The sequence below is a fragment of the Mustelus asterias genome, chromosome 9 (genome assembly GCF_964213995.1).
Source record: "Mustelus asterias chromosome 9, sMusAst1.hap1.1, whole genome shotgun sequence".
NCBI classification, from domain to species: domain Eukaryota; kingdom Metazoa; phylum Chordata; class Chondrichthyes; order Carcharhiniformes; family Triakidae; genus Mustelus; species Mustelus asterias.
Window position 1 is genome coordinate 48,187,315 of NC_135809.1, and position 19,589 is coordinate 48,206,903.

The following is a 19,589-nucleotide window of genomic DNA, read 5'->3' on the forward strand; positions in this document are numbered from 1 at the left end:
GCATTCCTTTGCTGGTGTACTAGAAATGGTTGATAAACTCAGGATTCCTTCATGCCAGTGAACGTCTGAATACCTTTGAAGATTTTCCTGGACAAAAGCAAATTCCCTCTTGGAATCAGCTCGACAGTAATCGGAATCCATCAGACTCTCAGAACACGTCATGTATGGTATAAACTTACTGGAAAAAAACCCTCATTATTTCAGAGACCCTTCACACCCATTTTCCTACCCCCTTTATTTCACATCCTCTTCTTTCAGCTTTTGAATTTACTAAGCAAACTCGAGTTGGGATTGTCTTCTTCAATCTCTATCACAGAATTATTGTGCACTAAAATGTATGCCAGTGATGGGTTCTTCTTCCACAATCAAGTTTTTATCTGCTATAGTGGATTAATATATTAAGATGCCCAATGATTTTGTCTCAAATTCCTCATGCGCATAGTTTCCTTCATATTTAAAAACATGCTAGACTTGAGCCTCTATTAATTAATATTCTTGGAAGGCCTGTTCTCTCCAGGGTGTACTTAACATTCAACTACTACATATACAAGAATGAGAATTTGAATGATTCCCCAGAAACTACAAGGTAATAAAACGTGAAATTAAACAAGGTTTTCAAACTGAAACATAAATACTGCTGCCGTCTTTATAGATTGCAAGTAAATTCAGTACCAAGGGGTTAGGTTTCAAACAAGCTTTCTGCATGAACGAGCTAAAAGCACAAATGTGACAAGGCAGAGGACCACAGCACGTAGACATGTGAAGGAGCAGGTTTCTACCGCATGCAGTGTTTAACAGTGGTAAAGCAAGAAAGATGTTAATACGAGCCTCTAAGGACAGCTCACACAGCCCACTCGAGAAAGAGAGAGACGGTTGGCAACATACGCCTAACACTTACCCTTGGCTCCGGCTACATGTGAGCAAAGCAAAGAGAATAAAGCATATTGAGGTAAAACAAATCGACAGTAGAAAGATACAGGGCTGTGCCGATCAAATAGAACTGATGCAACCAATTAAAAGGTCTTTGGCATCAGGTTGAAGCATTTAAGAGTACTTTAGCATGACCTTGGACAGAGGTGGCTACATTAAAGAACCAGCTGTTACGGCATGCAACTAAACTGCTGTTGCTTTGGTGCCATAAAGCCGTTATTTATATTGGTTTTTTTCATATTCATTCTTGGGAAGTTAGCATTGCCAGTAATTCCAGCATTTATTGCCCATCCCTCTTTGGCCTTTAGAAGGTGGTAATGAGCTGCTTTCTCAAACTGCTGCAGTCCATGTGGTGTGACGCTTTAAGATTAAAATTCATAGACTATTTGGAGAAAATATCACCCAAAGCGAGCTGATCACAGTTGACAGCATGACAGCAGTGCAGCAACATTGTTGGCTGTGGCCTCTTGCTTGGCTCATTTAGGAAGCAGGATTGCCCAATGCTTCCATATTGAGTGGCTATGCCCCTCTAAACAGTAACAGACAGAAAGAGAAACATGAAAACAATTATCGAGTTCATCAGTGAGTCACTGATAATGGGTGGAATAAGACACCACACAAACATACAGATAGGCACACACAGTTCATCTGTCTTGGCTTAAAGAATGGAATTTGAAAGAATTGGGACATAGTTGGTGTGACATTATTGCATGGACATTGCATCCTTTTTTGAAATTTTAATATATTCGAGAATATAATCAACTAGTTTATTAACAGTGAATTCTGCAGTAACTTCTTGAAATAAAATTACATTCCAAACTTGACTTGATGCACAAACATTACCGACAGGTGGTGCAGGGTCCTGGAAATGGAGGGGGTGAAACACAGATACATTAAAAAAAGTCAAACACACTATAATTATTTACCAAAACACCGTGCAGAAAGATGTAAATAAAAGGCTTTTACAACAGTGCAACTTAGTGGAGAGATAGAATCTTTTAGAGCAGAAACAGGGTGACAGTGTCCTGAAAATCCCAGGGAAAGCTTGCTGGCCCGATCTGTCGGCTTCAGCATTTCGCCATGGCTCCTGGGGATAGGCAGACTAGGGGTTATCCGGAGAAGTGCTCAGTTAACTTAGTTTTTTAAAGTAGTGTCCTAGCATGTCAACTTCAACATTATTTTCATGCTCAACTAGATGACGTGTTTGCGGTACATATTTCATTCAATATCAGCTGCCAATCCAACAGAAGAGGAACTCAAAAATGTTTCTGGGGCCAGGAGGATTGGATGGCCTCCCAAAATTGTGGTGGGGGCTGGCAGCCAAAGAGGCAATACTGTGCCATGTCCCCTCCAAGCCCCACGGCTGCGCAGCAACCTGAACGGTCATTGGCTGGCAGCACACACATTGGCCACTTCAACTCTCTGCTTCTTTGGGCACACAAAAACAAAAATTAAAGGGGCTACATACTTAAATAATTGCCCGAACATTCCAAAAATAACTTGAGGAAATATTGATTCTGGGGCTCTCATTGTCTGCCTGCAGGCTCATCAGCCCCATATTAATGAAGCCTGGCCATAGAAAAAGACTGGGTCTTGTGTCAGCATTACTGGGCAGCTAGTTGGCAGAGTCCTCAAGCTGCCCAGTCAGAAACTGCGTGGAGGGAAAAACAGCCCCTTGCTTCTTTGCATCATTGTCAACATTGTACAAGACACGAGGAACATGCAAACATTCAAAAGCAGAAAAGCAAAATAGCCATTTCTGCACTGTCAGCACAATTGATTTTTACTGAAAGAATTGTTTTATGGTGATTATCAGATGCTGGTCAATGGAAGTTTACTTTTCATTTAAGCTTTGGCCAGTATCAAGAAATCCCTTAAAATGACACACAAGACCTTGCTGAGGTGTAGCTAAAACTGTTCTCCATTTCAAAACAATGGTGATAGACTTCCTCTTCGTGCTTTGCAACAAAGATTATGCAATTCATGATTTCGTTACCAGAGGAAATCATAACGTTCAAGCACCTCCCTACTGCACCTCTTTTCCTATTCTTGTCCTCCCTCTCAGTAAAATTGCCACTCCATGGACAATTCTGCAGCAACCTCTCCCACCACTCACCCCCTGTATAAATCTCCTCAATCGATTTTCCTTCCTGCTCATGGTACTTAGATCACAAAGATCGAAGGCACCCATGACAGTTGCTGTGCTGACTTACATGATGAGCAAGAGCTTTCCTCAGCGCAGAATTAATTGGAAGATACTGGTTCTGTTTTGCAGACACTGAACTTGGTATGTAGGCCAAAAGCCACAAATTGAAGCCTTTAAGTTTTCTGTAGGGTGAGCAGACAGATTAGCTTTTGAGGATTCCTTTTTCTTGACTGTGAGATACGGTTGAGAAATTACAATGCCGTTGAGAAGCTGAATTGGATTTTTCATCATCAATGTTTGTATAGAACAAAGGGAATAGACTGTATAGATGTTAGCTTCTCCATATTTTCGTTACTAATCCAAGAAGTATCCTCTTTAAATTAGAATGGTACATTTAAAATGCCAAAAGGGATATTATTTAGCAAAGCTAATGTTTGCATATATAGATGCTATCACCTACAAAACAGATTTTTGAAACTAAAGCATGTGAGAGACACACAGAGCATATCTCCATATAAACTCAGCCCAGAGATTTTCCATTACATGGGACTTAAAATGGGAAAGCTGGAAGGCGATCTATCTCAGAAATGTGAAAAAACAATCAGCATTAGTGTGGTCAGGACCTGTCACTACAAAACATATCTTTCTGAATTGTTGTAAACGCTGGTAGCAATAAAAACAAAGTAATGGAAACTGTACCAACAATATGTGCGGCTGGGATTACTTCAAGATATTGTTGAGCACAAGAGAGAAAGAAAACCACGAGTTGGTAATCCAGACTCTTTTGTGGAATCCCTGCCTCTCCTCCAAGTAGAAATGGAAAAGTAACAGCACATATTAAGGAAACTTTCACGATAAGACTTCCCAACAATTTTAAATGGCCCAAATATGCATGCCACAAAATGGTACTTGTTAGCTTGCCCCACATGTACAGCTAGCCCATTCTAAACCCTTGCACAAACCCTATTTTTCTCATTCTCAGACATGTCCATACTCCATCAGGGAAGAAACTCAACCCACTATTTACCATAGATACCATTGGAGCACTCAAATATTCACAGAGTTTAATGCATAAAACAACCTTTGTTGCATGAAAAGCAAATAACCAACGGAATGGGTTGGTTACCAACAATTAAAATGGTTCTGGCTGTATAGATTGCGCCCAGATGTGCCGTATCTTAATGAATGGCAAATATAACTGAGTGCCTCATTGCCAGAACTTTCAAACAAGGATCAAGATTGTTGAGTAGGACTCTGCCTGTGAAATTTTTCATGCACACGGGGGTTCTCAGCAACACCACACACTGTCCTTGTGCCAGCTGCTGTGGAGAAGAGGCTGTCGGTCACTTCCTTCTTTGTGAAGAAAATCTGAAGAGATGTAGTAGCTTTTGTCAAGGTTCATCCCAATCAGCTCTGGGCTGCAGGGGCTGTTCCTAGGGAGGGTCACAGAAACAAACTCCTACTGGAGAACCATCAAATAGGTGAAAGACACTCTTTGGACTGCGCAAAACCTGCTGGTCTTCCAGTATAGGGAGCTGTCCACGATTGGGTATTACAGACTGACACGTTCAAATATCCAGTGCCACAAGATGAGGGATGCAGTAAAGCTTGGGACAAAGGCTCAATGGGAAAAGGCCACAAGCTAAGGCCCACTCGCCAGAGGATATCAAGCGGCTGGACCTTGTATAAAATGCCTCAGGCTGTACATACCAGAGAACATTCGACTTGAAATGTAAATATAAATTGCAAATATAACCTGGAATTGCAAGTGTGGTAAGGCACGTAATTGTGTTGGAAAAATAATTGAACTGCTTTGCACTTTATGTATTGTGCAGTGTAATTTTACAAATTTTATGAATAAAGAATGTTTTTTTGAAAAACACAATCTGATGATATCTTAATTTGCTTATAGTCAATACATTTATGCCTTTGCTAAAAAATAAACAACATAAGAAATCTCATTATTTTCATATTATTGCATAAGGCAGCAAGACATTAATGTCCAAGCAAACCCTGTTTTGTCTGCAAACACAAAGAAAATATTTACTGAGTGGCAACACGCTAAATACTTTGTCTCAAAACTCTAATGTTTGATCACTGAATAAAGTGACTCCTGAAGTATGAAGTGAAAGAGCAGTTCAGAAGGAGACCTATTATGATAATGGCTAAGGAAAAGAAAAAACAGACTGAGGACAAAGTACACCCAGATCGTTTTTCGTTTAGGTTTTCATTCAGGCCCTGTGCGGACCGCAAACATTGTCCTGTTACCTAATATCCATCCTTCCAACCACAGGTGAATCAGCAAGAGTCTAATTCATTTCCATTAGTGATGATTATACACCAGGTTATTAAACATGGCAACAGCATGGCTAACAAGATGACAGGATTCTCATTTGGCACTGGCCTTTGCATAGTGGGGATTCTGTGACTGATAAACTGTGGTGATTGTCCCTTTAAGGGCAACACAGCAGAGTGAGGGTTACCTGGTCTGGGTGATTCATCAGGACACAAGAGCGGGGAATTACCCTAGGGGGAATGAGCTCTCCAAGGCAGAGGTATTTTAGACCGAACTGCAAACATGTTGTCATTTCACAAAGTGACATTACACTGCTTCTAAACAAATAAGAGCTCAAATTAAATTGTTTTAGTGTACTCACAGAATTGCGAGATAGGCACGTCAGGCAGCTGTGCACTTCCTCCCTTGGCATTCAACTTCTGGACCTGTGATGGAGGGACAGGCTTGTAGGATTGGCCTGTGGCTCTGTACATAGCTTGAACCCACAGTACTCGATCCTGCTCGTCGTCACTTGCATACACAACGGTGTCACCTTCTTTAACTGCATTGAAGAATGCCCGCCCACCATCCAAACCTACAAGTGAATGACCGTGATCAAGTTATAGCTTTCATCAACTCTTTCAAAAAGTCAGCCCTTCTCACTTAACCAATTTCTTTCTGGAGAGCTTAAATTTATTAGTCAATCCTTGACACAGACCCTTAGGACCTGGGGTCTGTTGTAACTTAAATTAGAAAGTGTGCAAGAAAAGGTAATGTGTTGGGCACACCAACCCAAAGCCAAACATTGTATGTATGTTGTGAACCCCTGTCATAACCACTGTAAATATGTATTATGCTCTGGCTATATATCCTAATATCCCATTAGTGTCTTTTAATTACACCTTCACTTTGCCAATACATCATCAGTGCCATGATCCAAATTTAATTGGATTATTTGAATATTTACACTTCCTTTTGGTAAATGGATATAATCTGGGTGGGATTTTCCGGCCCTTCCCACCGACGGGATCTTCCGGTCCTGCCGAAGGTGACCCTCACCATGGCAAGTTCCCCGGCAGCGGGACGGGGGAGCCACGCAAAGCACTGGAGACATTGGCGGGGTTAGAAGGTCCTGCCAGCGGCCAATGGTGAGCTACCTCGCTGCCGGAAAACATGCCGCGGGAAGGCCGGAGAATTCCACCCTCTGAATCTCATTTCCTTCCTTCGTGGTATAGAGGTGCCTCAGCAATATAATCTTTTTCAGACAGCTCCTTATATATTCTATCAACTAGAAAGGTTGCTACTAAGCTGGGGGATAAATCCTGACACTGATCATCTCCACTTTTAACAGAATCATAGAGCAAAGGAGGAATCTATTCAGCCCGCTGCTTTCCAATTAGCCCCACTATCGTAACTACATTTTGCTGCCTGCTTTGGCTCTTGGAACAATTTTAAACAAAAGGACATATATCACTTGAAACATCACAAGCAGTGCAATTTGCAATTTTTTTTATCATAATGTGTGGCATTGAACAGATCCAAAATCAGGAGCAGCAAAGAAAATGTGCGAAGCTGCTGAAAGTAGCAAATTTGCAGAAACTGCACAGCCTAACTGTGATCCACATGCCTTTCACACCAAGAAAAACACTTTAGGAAGTAGACTCTCCTGTACTATCCGCCCCCCTCAGCCCCCATCGCATTACAATATTCTGATTTGCAAGCACATAGTCATTTTATTTTCTCTGACCGTAATACCTGGCTGTGGTTCTGTGTAGTCCACTGTGTATCCTTCCAGTTGCATTAATTCCTGAGGCTCGGACTTCTTTTCTCTGTAACTGCACATAGCAAATGTGTACTGGCTAACCTGAAACAATAGGCAAGACCGGCTTAGCTGCAAAGACAATTACACTTGATCCCCAGGTAACAACACATAAATAATACAGGACAATTCTCTGCAAAATTCAACTGAATACTTGCTATGTGCTGGGACATCACCTGAAAATAGATTGTCTGACTGGTGGAGTTCATGTACAAAGGTAATATAAAGCAGCATTAATGCTTCAGTCTATCCTGGCTGTTATAAATTTACAACTTTACAATTTAATGAGTTGTGAGAATTTCTCAATCCAGATCTTTCTTTTTTTAATAGACACAACTTACTCCATCAAGAATACACATATATGTTTTTCATGATCTTGGGAGCCACTGAATGATCACTCCCCGAATGAATTCAACAGAGCTGCACTTCTAACAGGAAGCTGAATGTGTCAGGGTGTGCAGGTCAGTGATACACTTACAGCATCTTCTCAGACACGTGTTTCCATTGAGCGGGGTCACTAAAGGCCAATAACAGAAAAAACTCAGGCCAGGTAGCATCCATCGAGATTAATCGAGTCAGCTGATACTTCTGTTATGAACTCCATCTCACCAATAGTCACCCTATGACTTTGTTGTTGCCAAATGCAATGGAATAAAATGCTCAATCCCACTGCTCCCACTTCTTCATACTCAAAGTCAAAGGTATCTGGCAACATCATCAGAAATGATGAATTAACCTGGATGTATCACTCACTAACCTGAACCAGGACAAAGTATCGCTTCTTCCACCTCTTCCAAACCTTCTGCCCAAGTGCATAAAGATACCTGCAATCAAGAAACAAGATTTCACACCATGTAGGCAAAGATAGTTTTCAACACGACATAAAATAATAGGCAATAAGATGGTTATTTCAGGAAAGAAAATGGTAATTTGAAGTAACCCAAGTGCACTTGTCTATGTGAAAGTGTTTGCGTGTATTAGTGTGAGAGTGTGCGAGCCTGCCTATTGAACTAAGGCTCCAAAATGCAAGGTCATTTGTAAAATCTGACCCAGTAATACTGTCAAATCTCCGTAGAACTAAGTGTGGAATGAACTGTTGTGCAAGACAAAAATGATATCAAAATCACACATTCCATCTGCCCAACAATAGACCACGTGCAGTTAAGATATTGAGTGGGTACCATACCCTGCTGGCCTGCTAAGACGTGACATCCTGACTGCAGTGTCCACCCTGCCTCATCAACTGGCACACATGGGGTATAGTGAGTGACAAAATCACAATGGCAGGGAATTGGATTATCAGAAGAGGAAAAATGCATAGGACTATGGGGAGGAGGCAGGGGGAGTGGCGCAGGTGTGATGAGCTGAATCACCTCCTCCTATGATGTACTGATTCTGTGCTTCTGTCTCTGCATCTCAAACATTTTCACTTAATTTTTAACAAAGGCAGCAAGCTTTGAACAAAAATTGGCAAGAGTTTCATTAAAATCTTTAAATCAGATAAGGTGACGGCATGGATTGTTTTCCACATTTTAAACATGAAGAATGTCACGGCCGGTCCTGTTAGGATATAATGCGTCTCCTGGAGATTGGCTGCAGATAGAAGTTCATATAAAGGATGTAACCAGAAGATTCTGTTAGCAGCTCTCAGGCTATTTCTGGAGTGTTTTCTTATATTTCTTTTTTTACATCACAGCAAACTATGCTTCAAAGTACTTCATTGGCTGTAAAAGGCTTCCTGAGGTTCTGAAGGACGCTACAGAAATGCATCTTTTATTGTTGCACACCAGCTTTTTAACATCTACATCTTTATTAGAGAAAGCAATGAGAATGGTTGTGAACTTTCTGACAGGTAAAACACTGGAAGGATACCAAGTGATACCAAATAGAATCATAGAATCCCTACAACGCAGAAGGAGACCATTTTCGGCCCATCAAGTCTGCACAGACCACAATCCCACCCAGCTCCTATTCCCGTAACCGCACATATTTACCCTGATCCCCCTGTCACTAGGGTCAATTTAACATGGCCAATCAACCTAACCCACACATCTTTGGACTGTGGGAGGAAACTGGAGCACCTGGAGGAAACCCATGCAGACACAGGGAGAACGTAACAGACGTATTCTGTACCCACCCACTAGCAACCACACACCCATATCCATATCTACCAACAAGGTTAATCATAAAACCATAAGATATAGGAGCAGAATTAGGAATTTGGTCCATCGAGTCTGCTCTGCCATTCAATCATGGCTGATAAGTTTCGTAACCACATTGTCCCACCTTTTCTCTGTAACTTTTGATCCCCTTACCAATCAAGAACCAATATATCTCTGTCTTAAATGTACTCAATAACCTGACCTCCACAGCCTTCTGTGGCAATGAATTCCCTAGATTCACCACCCTCTGGCTGAAGAAATTCCTCCTCATCTCGGTTCTAAACGGTCATCCCATTATCCTGAGGCTGTGTCCTTGGATCCTAGTCTCGCCTACTAATGGAAATATCTTCCCCACATCCACTCTATCCAGGCCTTTCAGTATTCTGTAAGTTTCATCCTTCTAAACTCCATTGAGTAAAGACCCAGAGCCCTCAAAAGCTCCTCATACATGTCTTGCTCCAGCAAAGGAGGAGTATATACAAGGGCTGCAACTCCTAATGAAACAAAATTTTTAAAATTGTCATAAATATAATGGAAGCTGCCTGATCATAATGTGTCACGATTACAGCAGTGAGGCTTGAAAGAAGATGCCAGAGTGACCAGCGAACAGTGAAACTCAACTGTCCATACCAACCAAGGTGTCTTCAACCTGATCTGTGGGCACTGTCACGTTGCCTTGCAATGAATAAAGGTAAGCACATTGGAGATATTGGGACTGGCAAAGATTGAGAGATGTGAATGAGGAATTCATTCTGTGTGACATGCTCTTTTGGAGAGTTGGTGCATACTCAATGGGCTGAATGACCTCCTTGTGCATTATGGGGAATCTATGGTTTGGAGAGAGTGAACATCATTGGTGGAAGGATTGAGAACCAGGAGAGACAGATTTAAGATGTTCGGCAAAAGAAGCAATGGCAACTTGACAAAAACCTTTTCACACGAGTGGTTAGGATCTGAAATGCACTCCCTGAAAGAGTGATGGAGGCAGAGGCAATTAGGTTTTTCAAAATGCAATTGGATTGTTATATGAAAAGGAACATTTTGCAGGGATACAGGGAGAAAGCAGGGCAGCGGCACAAGATGAATTGCTCCTTCAGAGGGCCAGCACAAACACAGTGGCCTGAATGGTCCCCTGCGCTACAACCATTCTAAAATATCATCGGATGTTGGACTCTGTCACCTGCTGCTAACATGCACCATATGAGCTGGCATAGCATATGATGGTACTGGTTAAATGCAACCTTAAATGCCTGCCTCCTCTCCACTTCTGGCAATGGCACCGTGAAGGAGCAAGCTGGACCATCCCCCTCATAGCCACCTCATGTGGCATCCATATCACTTTGACTCCCAGCGAATACGTGGGTCAGGTCCTGGGCTCCTCCATCACTTGTCTGTGGTCACAGGCGTCACTGTGACCACAGACTGTGAGCTTCATTTCTCTTCATTTTGCTATCACTGTTAGCCCTCTGTCCCTTCAAGACATGATAAAGCCTATTGGCAGGTGAAAATATCTGTTGCTCCTTTCCAATGTGTAATGACCTCAACGAGGCCCATGAGGTTGGCCTCTTGGGAGTATGAGCTCCCTGATGGAGGTAATGATTGACTGTTCAATCAGGGAGTCTCACCTGTATATATATTTAGGAGCGTCATGGTGACTGACACTCCGGATTCTGACTTTGTACTGAAGCACTCTTACGAATGGAGAGTGGTTGTGAATAAAGGGAATCTGGTGAAGGGACACCAACCTCTGAGGAGCTGTTTCACAAAAGCAACAGGATATTGCTCTCCTATTCTACATTCTTTGAATTTCACTCACACACACACTTGTCTGCTCCCACGGGGCTCCCTCCTTATACAAGTTCAAGCCTACTGCTCAACCGTGGATAATTATGCAATATGATCTTGAACATTCTATTAGCACATCACCAGTCTGACTGAACCACTTTCAACCAGGATTGTACAGTAACTGTGACGAACATTAGTCATAGCAAATATCCTGGGGGCAATTCTCCCAGCCGGGAGACTCAAGCGGAGTCAGTTTAGGGAGCTTCCCATTGGGCACCATGGCCTCCACAAGTCTCCGGCCGCCGGATTTCCAGAGCTATATAATTTATGATAATGGGCATTAGCATAGTATTAGCGGGCCCAGGACTGAAGTCTCCAGGTCCACTAACCTCTTCCCACCCCGCCAAGAGTGCTTCACTCCAGCGGGGTTTACAACAACTCCCCACTTGCGGAGAGCTGGTGGCCTGACCCTGCTGGAGTGAAGGGGGGCCATTAAGGACCCCCAGGTGGCTGAGGGTAAAGATGGTGCCCCTGTGGGCATTGCCACCTTGGTAGTGCCAGCCTGGGCCCCCTGGCATGGCACTGCCCAAGAGGCATAATGGCAATGCCCAGGGGACACCTTGACACTGCCCACCGAGCATCGGGAAGTGCTGAGGGGATGGAGCTGGGGGAGCTAATGGGGGGAGGGGCCTGCTGCCATTCTGCAGAGGGGTAATGACAAAGGGATGATGGCCAACGATTGGGGCTGGGCATCAGGATGGAAGCCAGAAATTGGGGCTGGGCCAGGGCTGTGGTGGCAGGAGAGGGGGGGGGGGGGTGTCGCGGCTGTGGGGCCAGCGATCGGGCTGTGGGGAAAGCGATCGGGCCATGGGAGTAGTCAGAGGGGCAGCAATGCGGGGTCACAGGGCTGGCCAGCAAATCGAGCAAGCCAGAGATCGGGAGGCCGGCAGTGCAGGGCCATTGCACATGAGCCAATCTCTGCTCTGACAGATCAGCACATGCGCAGTGGCCCACTCAGCGCTATGCTGCTGGCCTCTCCAGCGGGAGGAAACCCCGTCCCCAGATTTTTAATGCTAGTGCTCTCTGTGATGCACAGAGTGTGGGATATTCTTTTTAAAACTTCCACTGAAATAAACAGTGGGATTTACTCCAATTTTTATGCAAATTCGATACTTAGAATTTTTTTGTGAGAATCCCACCCCACGTTCGGCGCGTGAACGAGGGTGGTATGTTGCTCCGGCTAGTGTCCGAATGTACAACCAAAATGGGAAAGGCAAGTACACAAACATCCTGTCAGAAAGACTTTCAGTTCAATGAAAGGCAATGTAACATGAAATAATCTGACTTCCAAACAAAATATAGACATTGGTTAATGAGCTGTGTAAATGAGGTAACTGTACAGTCAGATGGAGATGTATAAAGAGATAAATCAGATCACCATAAAATACAATATGGACCCATGCAAGCAAATACATAATGACCATTTTCGATTTATGTTAAACAATATCCATCGGATTATGTTTGTTCTGGAAAGCAGCCATACCAGTATTTTATTTGCTCCAGTAGTTCAGTTAATCACCAGGATTTGCAGATCACTGAGGACAGTTTCTGTATAAACAGCTCTTGACATTCTGTCATATAATATGACTATCTTTATTTCCTTTTATATATGGAGAATATAGAACATAGAAATGAAACCTTGAGTGTCACGCCTCAAGGTTACCTTGCATAGCATTCTGCTTAATGCATTCGAAGAGTCGGTCATTCTGGCCGCCAGAAGAACAAAACATGTCCAAAAGCCCTTTTATAAGCAGGAGATGCAACAGTGAAACCAGAATCAGTTTGAGATTCAAGGGTGTCGGACAATCACTTCTAAATAAAGAGAATTTTACCCCAAAGTTTCGACCTCCACATGCGTGCTCAGTGCAGTGTGTGTGTGTGGTGTGTGGATGTGTGCGTGTGTGTCTGTCAAAAGCTATTTCATGTACATGTGCAGGTTAGGGAGACGCATTTTGCAATTCTGACCAGTCCAATATTTCTGTTATCCTTTGTTTATCAGCCCTATTAAGGCAAGTCTCAAGTGTCCGTTTACTCCAAATGGCAGTCTACTTTAAGCCTGCAATCTGCTTACTTAGCACAGGATTAACTAACAAAGAAATTAACACCATTGACACAAAGCTGGGAATTAACATGGTTCTCAGCTTTACAGCGCTAGGATTTTCAAATTTACTATCAGCTTTACAAGATAATCCCAGAGCTCAAATTCTCTCGCACATTCTTTCACTGACCAGGGTAGTGTTACTCAAATCACAGCTGATGTGAGGGGGACAAAATGTTTGCTTCCTTTTACCCAAAAATGGTGCCAGTGCAGCGACGGGAGACGCTGAAAGGTTTCGCATGGGAAAAATAACTTGGTGAAATTGCATCTTTGTGCGCTGAAATGAGATGTTCACGGAAAACTACTTGCTTTGCACAAGCACCTGCACAAAAGTCGCAATTCCTAACTTAAGCTCTTCTGGAGTATCACAAACCAGCTAAAAGGAGCCAGAAAGCCTCCGAGGAAAGTCTGTTAGGAGAGAACAGCACATTTGTGGTACATACAGGCTTTGGTATAAGATCTCAAAGATTAGGAAGTTTAAGTTAGAAGCACATTATTCGCAGTGACTGTTCAAAGGACTGAGGTGTACAACATCATGAGGCAGAGAGATAGGCTGATATGAAGGCACCTTTCCCTTTAGCAGAAGGGTCAATAACCAGGGATCTTAGATTTAAGGTAAAGGGCAGGAGATTTTTTGAGGGAATTTGAAGAAAAGCATTTTCGCCCAGAGGGTGGTGAGAATCTGGAACTCACTGACTGAAAGGGTAGGAGAGGCAGGAACTCTTACAATATTTAAGAAGCATTTAGATGAGCATTTGAAACATCATAACATACAAGACTATGGACCAAGTGGTGGAAAACAGAATAAGAATAGATAGGTGCTTGATGGCTGGCGCAGACATCAAAAGGCCTCCTGCTGTGCAGTAAAACTCTATGGGTGCCACCTTATCAGCTCACCATGCCAGTCGACTGGCAAGATTGTGCGAGAGGTGAAAAATCGGGTTTGCACCCAGCTTTTCGCCCCTCAGGAAGGGCGTGAGGTTGATTTAAATATTAATGACATGTTTACCTAGCCCCGGATGCAATCGTCCAGGCTCACTTAGTCCCTTTGCCGATGAGGTCCTCACTGGTGAGGATCACGTATGGTGTCCCCAACAGGGATGAAACGTAATGGCCTTATTGGTGGGATCGAAAGCCATTGAAGCCCTCAGGTGGTCATGGGCAGGGCTGGGCAGTGCCAATGACCTAGACTGGCACCATGGTGGTGCTCACCAGGCACCATGGCACTGCCAGTCTGGCACTCTAGTAGTGCCAAGGGGACAGAGCCTGAAAGGGGTGGAAGGAGGGGAGGGAAGGGGGGAACACTACAGGGGGCAGGGGCTGATTATCCAGGGCGGCGATCAGGGGTTGGGAGGAGGGGGGGGCAATCAGCTGGGGTGGCAATTGGGGGGTGTGTGGGGGGTATGTGGGGGGGGGGGGATATTGACAAATCTCCCAGTATACTGTGTACACAAGGTACTGGGAGATCGGGGCACCTGCTCAATGGCACCCCTAGAGCTCAACAGAGACTCCACCCCATCCCTACTGGCGAGATTCACATTACAGCTTCTGTATCGCACAGTGCCGTAAATTCCCATTACTAACCTTGCTGAAAAAAACAGGCAAGAAAACCTACTGTTTACTTGCCTGTTTGATACTTAAAAACTTTTGAGAAAATTCTGCCCTGTGACTGTAAATGCAAGACGAATTGCCACCCCTGCCACTGCATGTAAAGAATGGTGGGAATCTGACTTTCTAGAGGACATTTCTCCTCCTCAAATTTTCCTGTCATTCTCCAGAATGATCAGTAGAAGAAAAGTGGTAGTCTTTGAGGTAGCAGTGGTAAAGAAAATAAATGAGGAAGAAGAAAAAGTGCCTTGTGCTATTCCCCTTTCCCTCCAGTGCAGCTCCCTGACAAACAATTGTAGGATTCGGTTTTGGCTGAAGGCCTAAAACATACTGGGGCTCTTCCGCTTCCTTTAAATGCTAGGGCCAAGGTCTTCCAGTGGTGCTGTAAAAATATACCTGCAGCATTGACCAACTTTCCTCTGTTTTGGTGCGGTTTTGAGAATCCTGCCGGTAGCCTGTCCTGCTTGGCTAATTAATACCAACCCAGGAAAATGGGTTGCAGTGACGGCAAGCTTGGAAGGGGCGGTTGATAAAGTTCTTCCCCACTATTACCTGTCTGCAAAGGAGTGAATGCATCCTACCAAACATGTCCACATCTGCACATATTAAAATGGAGATTCTTTTTGTCTCAAAGCAATTTCACAAATAAGTCTTTTTCTAAAATGTGGCAGATCATCCAATACCTACAAGTGCAGAAGGAGGCCATTTGGCCCATCAAGCCTGCACCAACCACAATCCCACCCAGGCCCTATCCCCGTAAGCCCACATATTTACCTTACTAATCCCCCAACATCCCCCTAACACTAAGGAGCAATGGCCAATCAACCTAACCCGCACATTTCTTTTGGACTGTGGGAGGAAACCGGAGCACCCAGAGGAAACCCATGCAGATACGGGGAGAATGTGCAGACTCCGCACAGACAGTGACCCAAGCAGGGAATCGAATCCAGGTCCCTGGTACTGTGAGGCAACATTGCTAACAACTGTGCCATCCCATGCGACTCAGTCGATGCCATTCTCACCTCTTTCTGTTCCGTTCCAGAAACTGAGCACATAATAGGCTGACACTACAATGCAGTGCAAAGGGAGTGCTGCACTGTCAGTGGTGCTGTTTTTTTTGGGCGAGATGTTATACTGAGGTCTTAACAGGTACAAGATCTTGGGTAACATTTTGAAGATGGGTAGAGGGTTCATATCTCCGTGGGTGTCCTTACCAACACTGATCCTTCAACCAACATTTTAAAAAAATCGTTATTTGGTTATCATCACATTGCTGTTTGTGGGGCCTTGCTTTTTTTTCCACCTTATGACAATGATTACACTTCAAAAACTACTCAATTGATTTTGAAGAGCTTTGAGGCATCGGGTTGCGAAATGAGCCACCTAAATACAAGCTCTTAACTTTTCCCCATTTAAAAGGGCTGATGAAGTAGCTTGGAGAGTTCTTCCTTCCTGCTTCTCCAAGTGTTTTTAGTTAGTGCACCAAAGATTACTCTTTGATAGACTGATCCATATCAAGGCGGGCCACAGCTATATTCAGAAAAAATATATAAATGGTTGGACCCACAAACTATATTTTTCCAATTAACAGTTAAGTTATTAATGTATTGCAAAAAGGAGAGGGTTGATTTCTCTGGTAAATCTATACTTGAGCTGCCCTTTTTTTCCTGAGGAATGCAGCAATCTAGTTTGAATTACTCATTGTTTGTGCGAAGTTTCATAGGTTCAAATAATGAAAGAAAAATGTGCTGAAAATCAATATATAGAAAAATCAATACACATTGCCATTTTTCTCTGCAAGCGTTCTCCCCTACAAAGAAAATTCCCAGTCAAGGTCCAAAGAGCAATTAATTCAGCCTAAGAAATCTAGGACATTCTGATTGAGTTCAGTTAACAGCTGGCAAAAGTAATCATCCACTTGTGAAAATGATTTTCAGTTCATTCTCAAACACCTTTCAGACTCTCATGATCCCATTTAGCTGATAACAATACAGGATGTCTCTGGGCATCGCAGCATTCAGCGTTCGAACCAATGGGGACTGAACGCCCAGAGGCACTTTCAGTCCTCACCGCACATTCTATACCCCGTCCATGAAAGGAGCTGTCCGAACACCACATTCCTTCTTTTATTTTGTCGCTGCAAAAGTAAGCCATTTTCATCTTCATGCAGAAATACGTGAGAAGAAAAGGAGAGAGTGAGCAAAATGAACTCCCAGCGTCAGTAAGGCCAGGAGACTGAATGATCAAGCCTCAAATAATTTGACTACATCCAACAACACAAAGTACTGTCAGAAAGAAAGTTGGAGGTAAGCTTTCAGAAACAGAACGGCTTGTTTAGCTGCCAGCCATTTGAAATTATATTTTTAAGTTGGGGATTGTGCAATAAATTGAGTTGCGACACTTCTATTAAGAGCAAAGAATTTTTAAAGATGAACCCCTCACTCTCAGGGTTGCTCTGCTGAGCTGGGTTCCGACTGTTGCTTAGCAACTGCAGGCAAAGTGACGGGGAGGACACAAGACGCCGAATAACACACATACAGATGCCCCTCTGCACATGCCTTTGCTCAAACTGGTCAAGCCAATTGTCATCTGTATCAGCGAATTTGAGCACAATTAAATGACAAGTCGCTTGTGATTCTGAACCTGATTACTGTTCCACGCTGTCAAAACTTTTCATCTTGCATTCATCAGGACAAATGTAAGCATGACAAATGCTCTACCAGCCTTCGCTTGCAAAACCCAAAACAAAACTGCCTGCACTTAGCTGTGATTGGGCAGCACTTGCTGAGCAATCCTGAGTGTGCTAATAGCTACACGAACAACCAGTTTAAGAAAATCACTCAAGCTCGTAATGAGACTCACTTAAGCTTGCTGGGAGGGACGGACATTCAAACACAGGGACCTATTCTCTGCAAGCAGAAGGAATATGTTCAAGCCTTGCAACTTTTAAAAAATTATCTGGAAGCCTGGTCTTTGTCTATGACAATGTCTTTATCTATGCCTGACTTTGTCTATGACAATGCTTCAGCCAGAGGCTACTTTCCAACCAAACAGCACCTTTTTCTGCTGTAGTGTAAATTGTTGTGATCATTTGAAATTTGGCATTCTTGTGTTTGTCCTGCTGAGTGCAAGATGAAAAGCTTCAACAACATTGGGGCCGGCATGGTAGCACAGTGGTTAACACTGCTGCTTCACAGCTCCAGGGACCTGGGTTCGATTCCCGGCTTGGGTCACTGGTGTGGAGTTTGCACATTCTCTTGTGTCTGCGTGGGTTTCCTCCGGGTGCTCCGGTTTCCTCCCACAGTCCAAAGATGTGTGGGTTAGGTTGATTGGCCATGCTAAAATTGCCTCTTAGTGTCCGGAGATAGATAGGTTAGAGGGATTAGCAGGTAAATATGTAGGGATAAGGGGGTAGGGCCTGGGTGGGATTGTGGTCGGTGCAGACTCGATGGGCCAAATGGCCTCTTTCTGCACTGTAGGGTTTCTATGATTCTATGAACATGTCTCTCCGAGGAGCAATAATTAACTGACTCATTGATTCTGATATTTTCTCAGGCTGGGTTTTACCAAAATTAAACTTAGCCCCTCATATCACTACTGCTAAGCATATTTGTAGGCTAGGACTGCAAAAGAATGTCTCTCATTTCCGTCTCAGCCATTATTTTCCTTTCACTTCTGTGCTTCATTCTTTGCTTTATTTCCTGTTTTTTATTCCCTCTCCATTTTATTACAATATTGGAGCTGCTGCAAGGGAAAACTGAGGGAAGAGAATAGTCTTCCCAAGTAGCTAGGGAGGCGGATGTCAAAATGCACATGTAAAACGAGTTTTGCTTAATAAATGCAGTACAAAAGCTTAAAAATAAAATAAAATATGGATGATGAAAATCGGAAATAAAAACAGAAAGTGCTGGAAACCCAGCAGCCCTGACAGCATCTGTGGAGAGAGAAACAGAGTTAATGTTTCGAGTCATAGAATTCCTACAGTGCAGAAGGAGGCCATTCAGCCCATCGAGTCTGCACCGAACACAATCCCACCCAGGCCCTATTCTCGTGACCCCACACACTAACCCTACTAATCACTGACACGAGGGTCAATTTAACATGGCCAATCAACCTAACGTGCACATCTTTGGACTGTGGGAAGAAACTGGAATACCTGGAGGAAACCCATGCAGACACGGGGAGAATGTGCAAACTCCAAGCTGGGAATTGAACCGGGTTTCTGGCATTGTGAGGCAGCAGTGCTAACCACTGTGCCATCCAACATATCAAGTTCCAAAGAAGTGTCAGATTGGGCTCAAAACACTGACGCAGTTTCTCTCTTCACAGATGCTGCCAAACCTGCTGAGATTTTCCAGCACTTTCTGATTTTATTCAGCATAAAATTTTGATGTCTTTTGAGAATTAGCATTCGGCAGGATCAGCCAAATAAAGAAAAGCAATATATCTTCCACTGCAGCACATGCCAACAACAGTAGTTCAAAGTTTCACTGAGCACCTCATCCTGTTAAATAAGCACCTTATTTACTTTTCAAAATGTTTTACACAAAGTAAGTTTACACAATATTTGTCATCTGACTGTTCCAAAACTTTTATCTTTATGGAGAGCAATTTCATGTCACTTTACTGTTAAATCAACAAATAGAGTTAGCAGTTACGAATGAATGTTTCTAACAGTTTTCACAATGAATATTTTCTGACCAGAG

General features: G+C 43.4%; 1 protein-coding gene across 2 annotated transcripts in view; it reads right to left on the reverse strand.

Annotated features, from left to right (window-relative positions):
• The window catches only part of cadps2 (Ca++-dependent secretion activator 2), a 660,384-nt gene that overhangs the window by 221,174 nt on the left and 419,621 nt on the right, over nucleotides 1–19,589 (reverse strand). For both annotated transcript variants that reach the window (XM_078220144.1, XM_078220143.1), the window contains exons 9-11: nucleotides 7,928–7,994; nucleotides 7,107–7,215; nucleotides 5,734–5,946 (exon numbers count right to left, since the gene is read on the reverse strand). In XM_078220144.1, coding sequence (XP_078076270.1) covers nucleotides 5,734–5,946; nucleotides 7,107–7,215; nucleotides 7,928–7,994 — 389 coding nt within the window. The remainder of the gene's footprint in view (nucleotides 1–5,733; nucleotides 5,947–7,106; nucleotides 7,216–7,927; nucleotides 7,995–19,589) is intronic.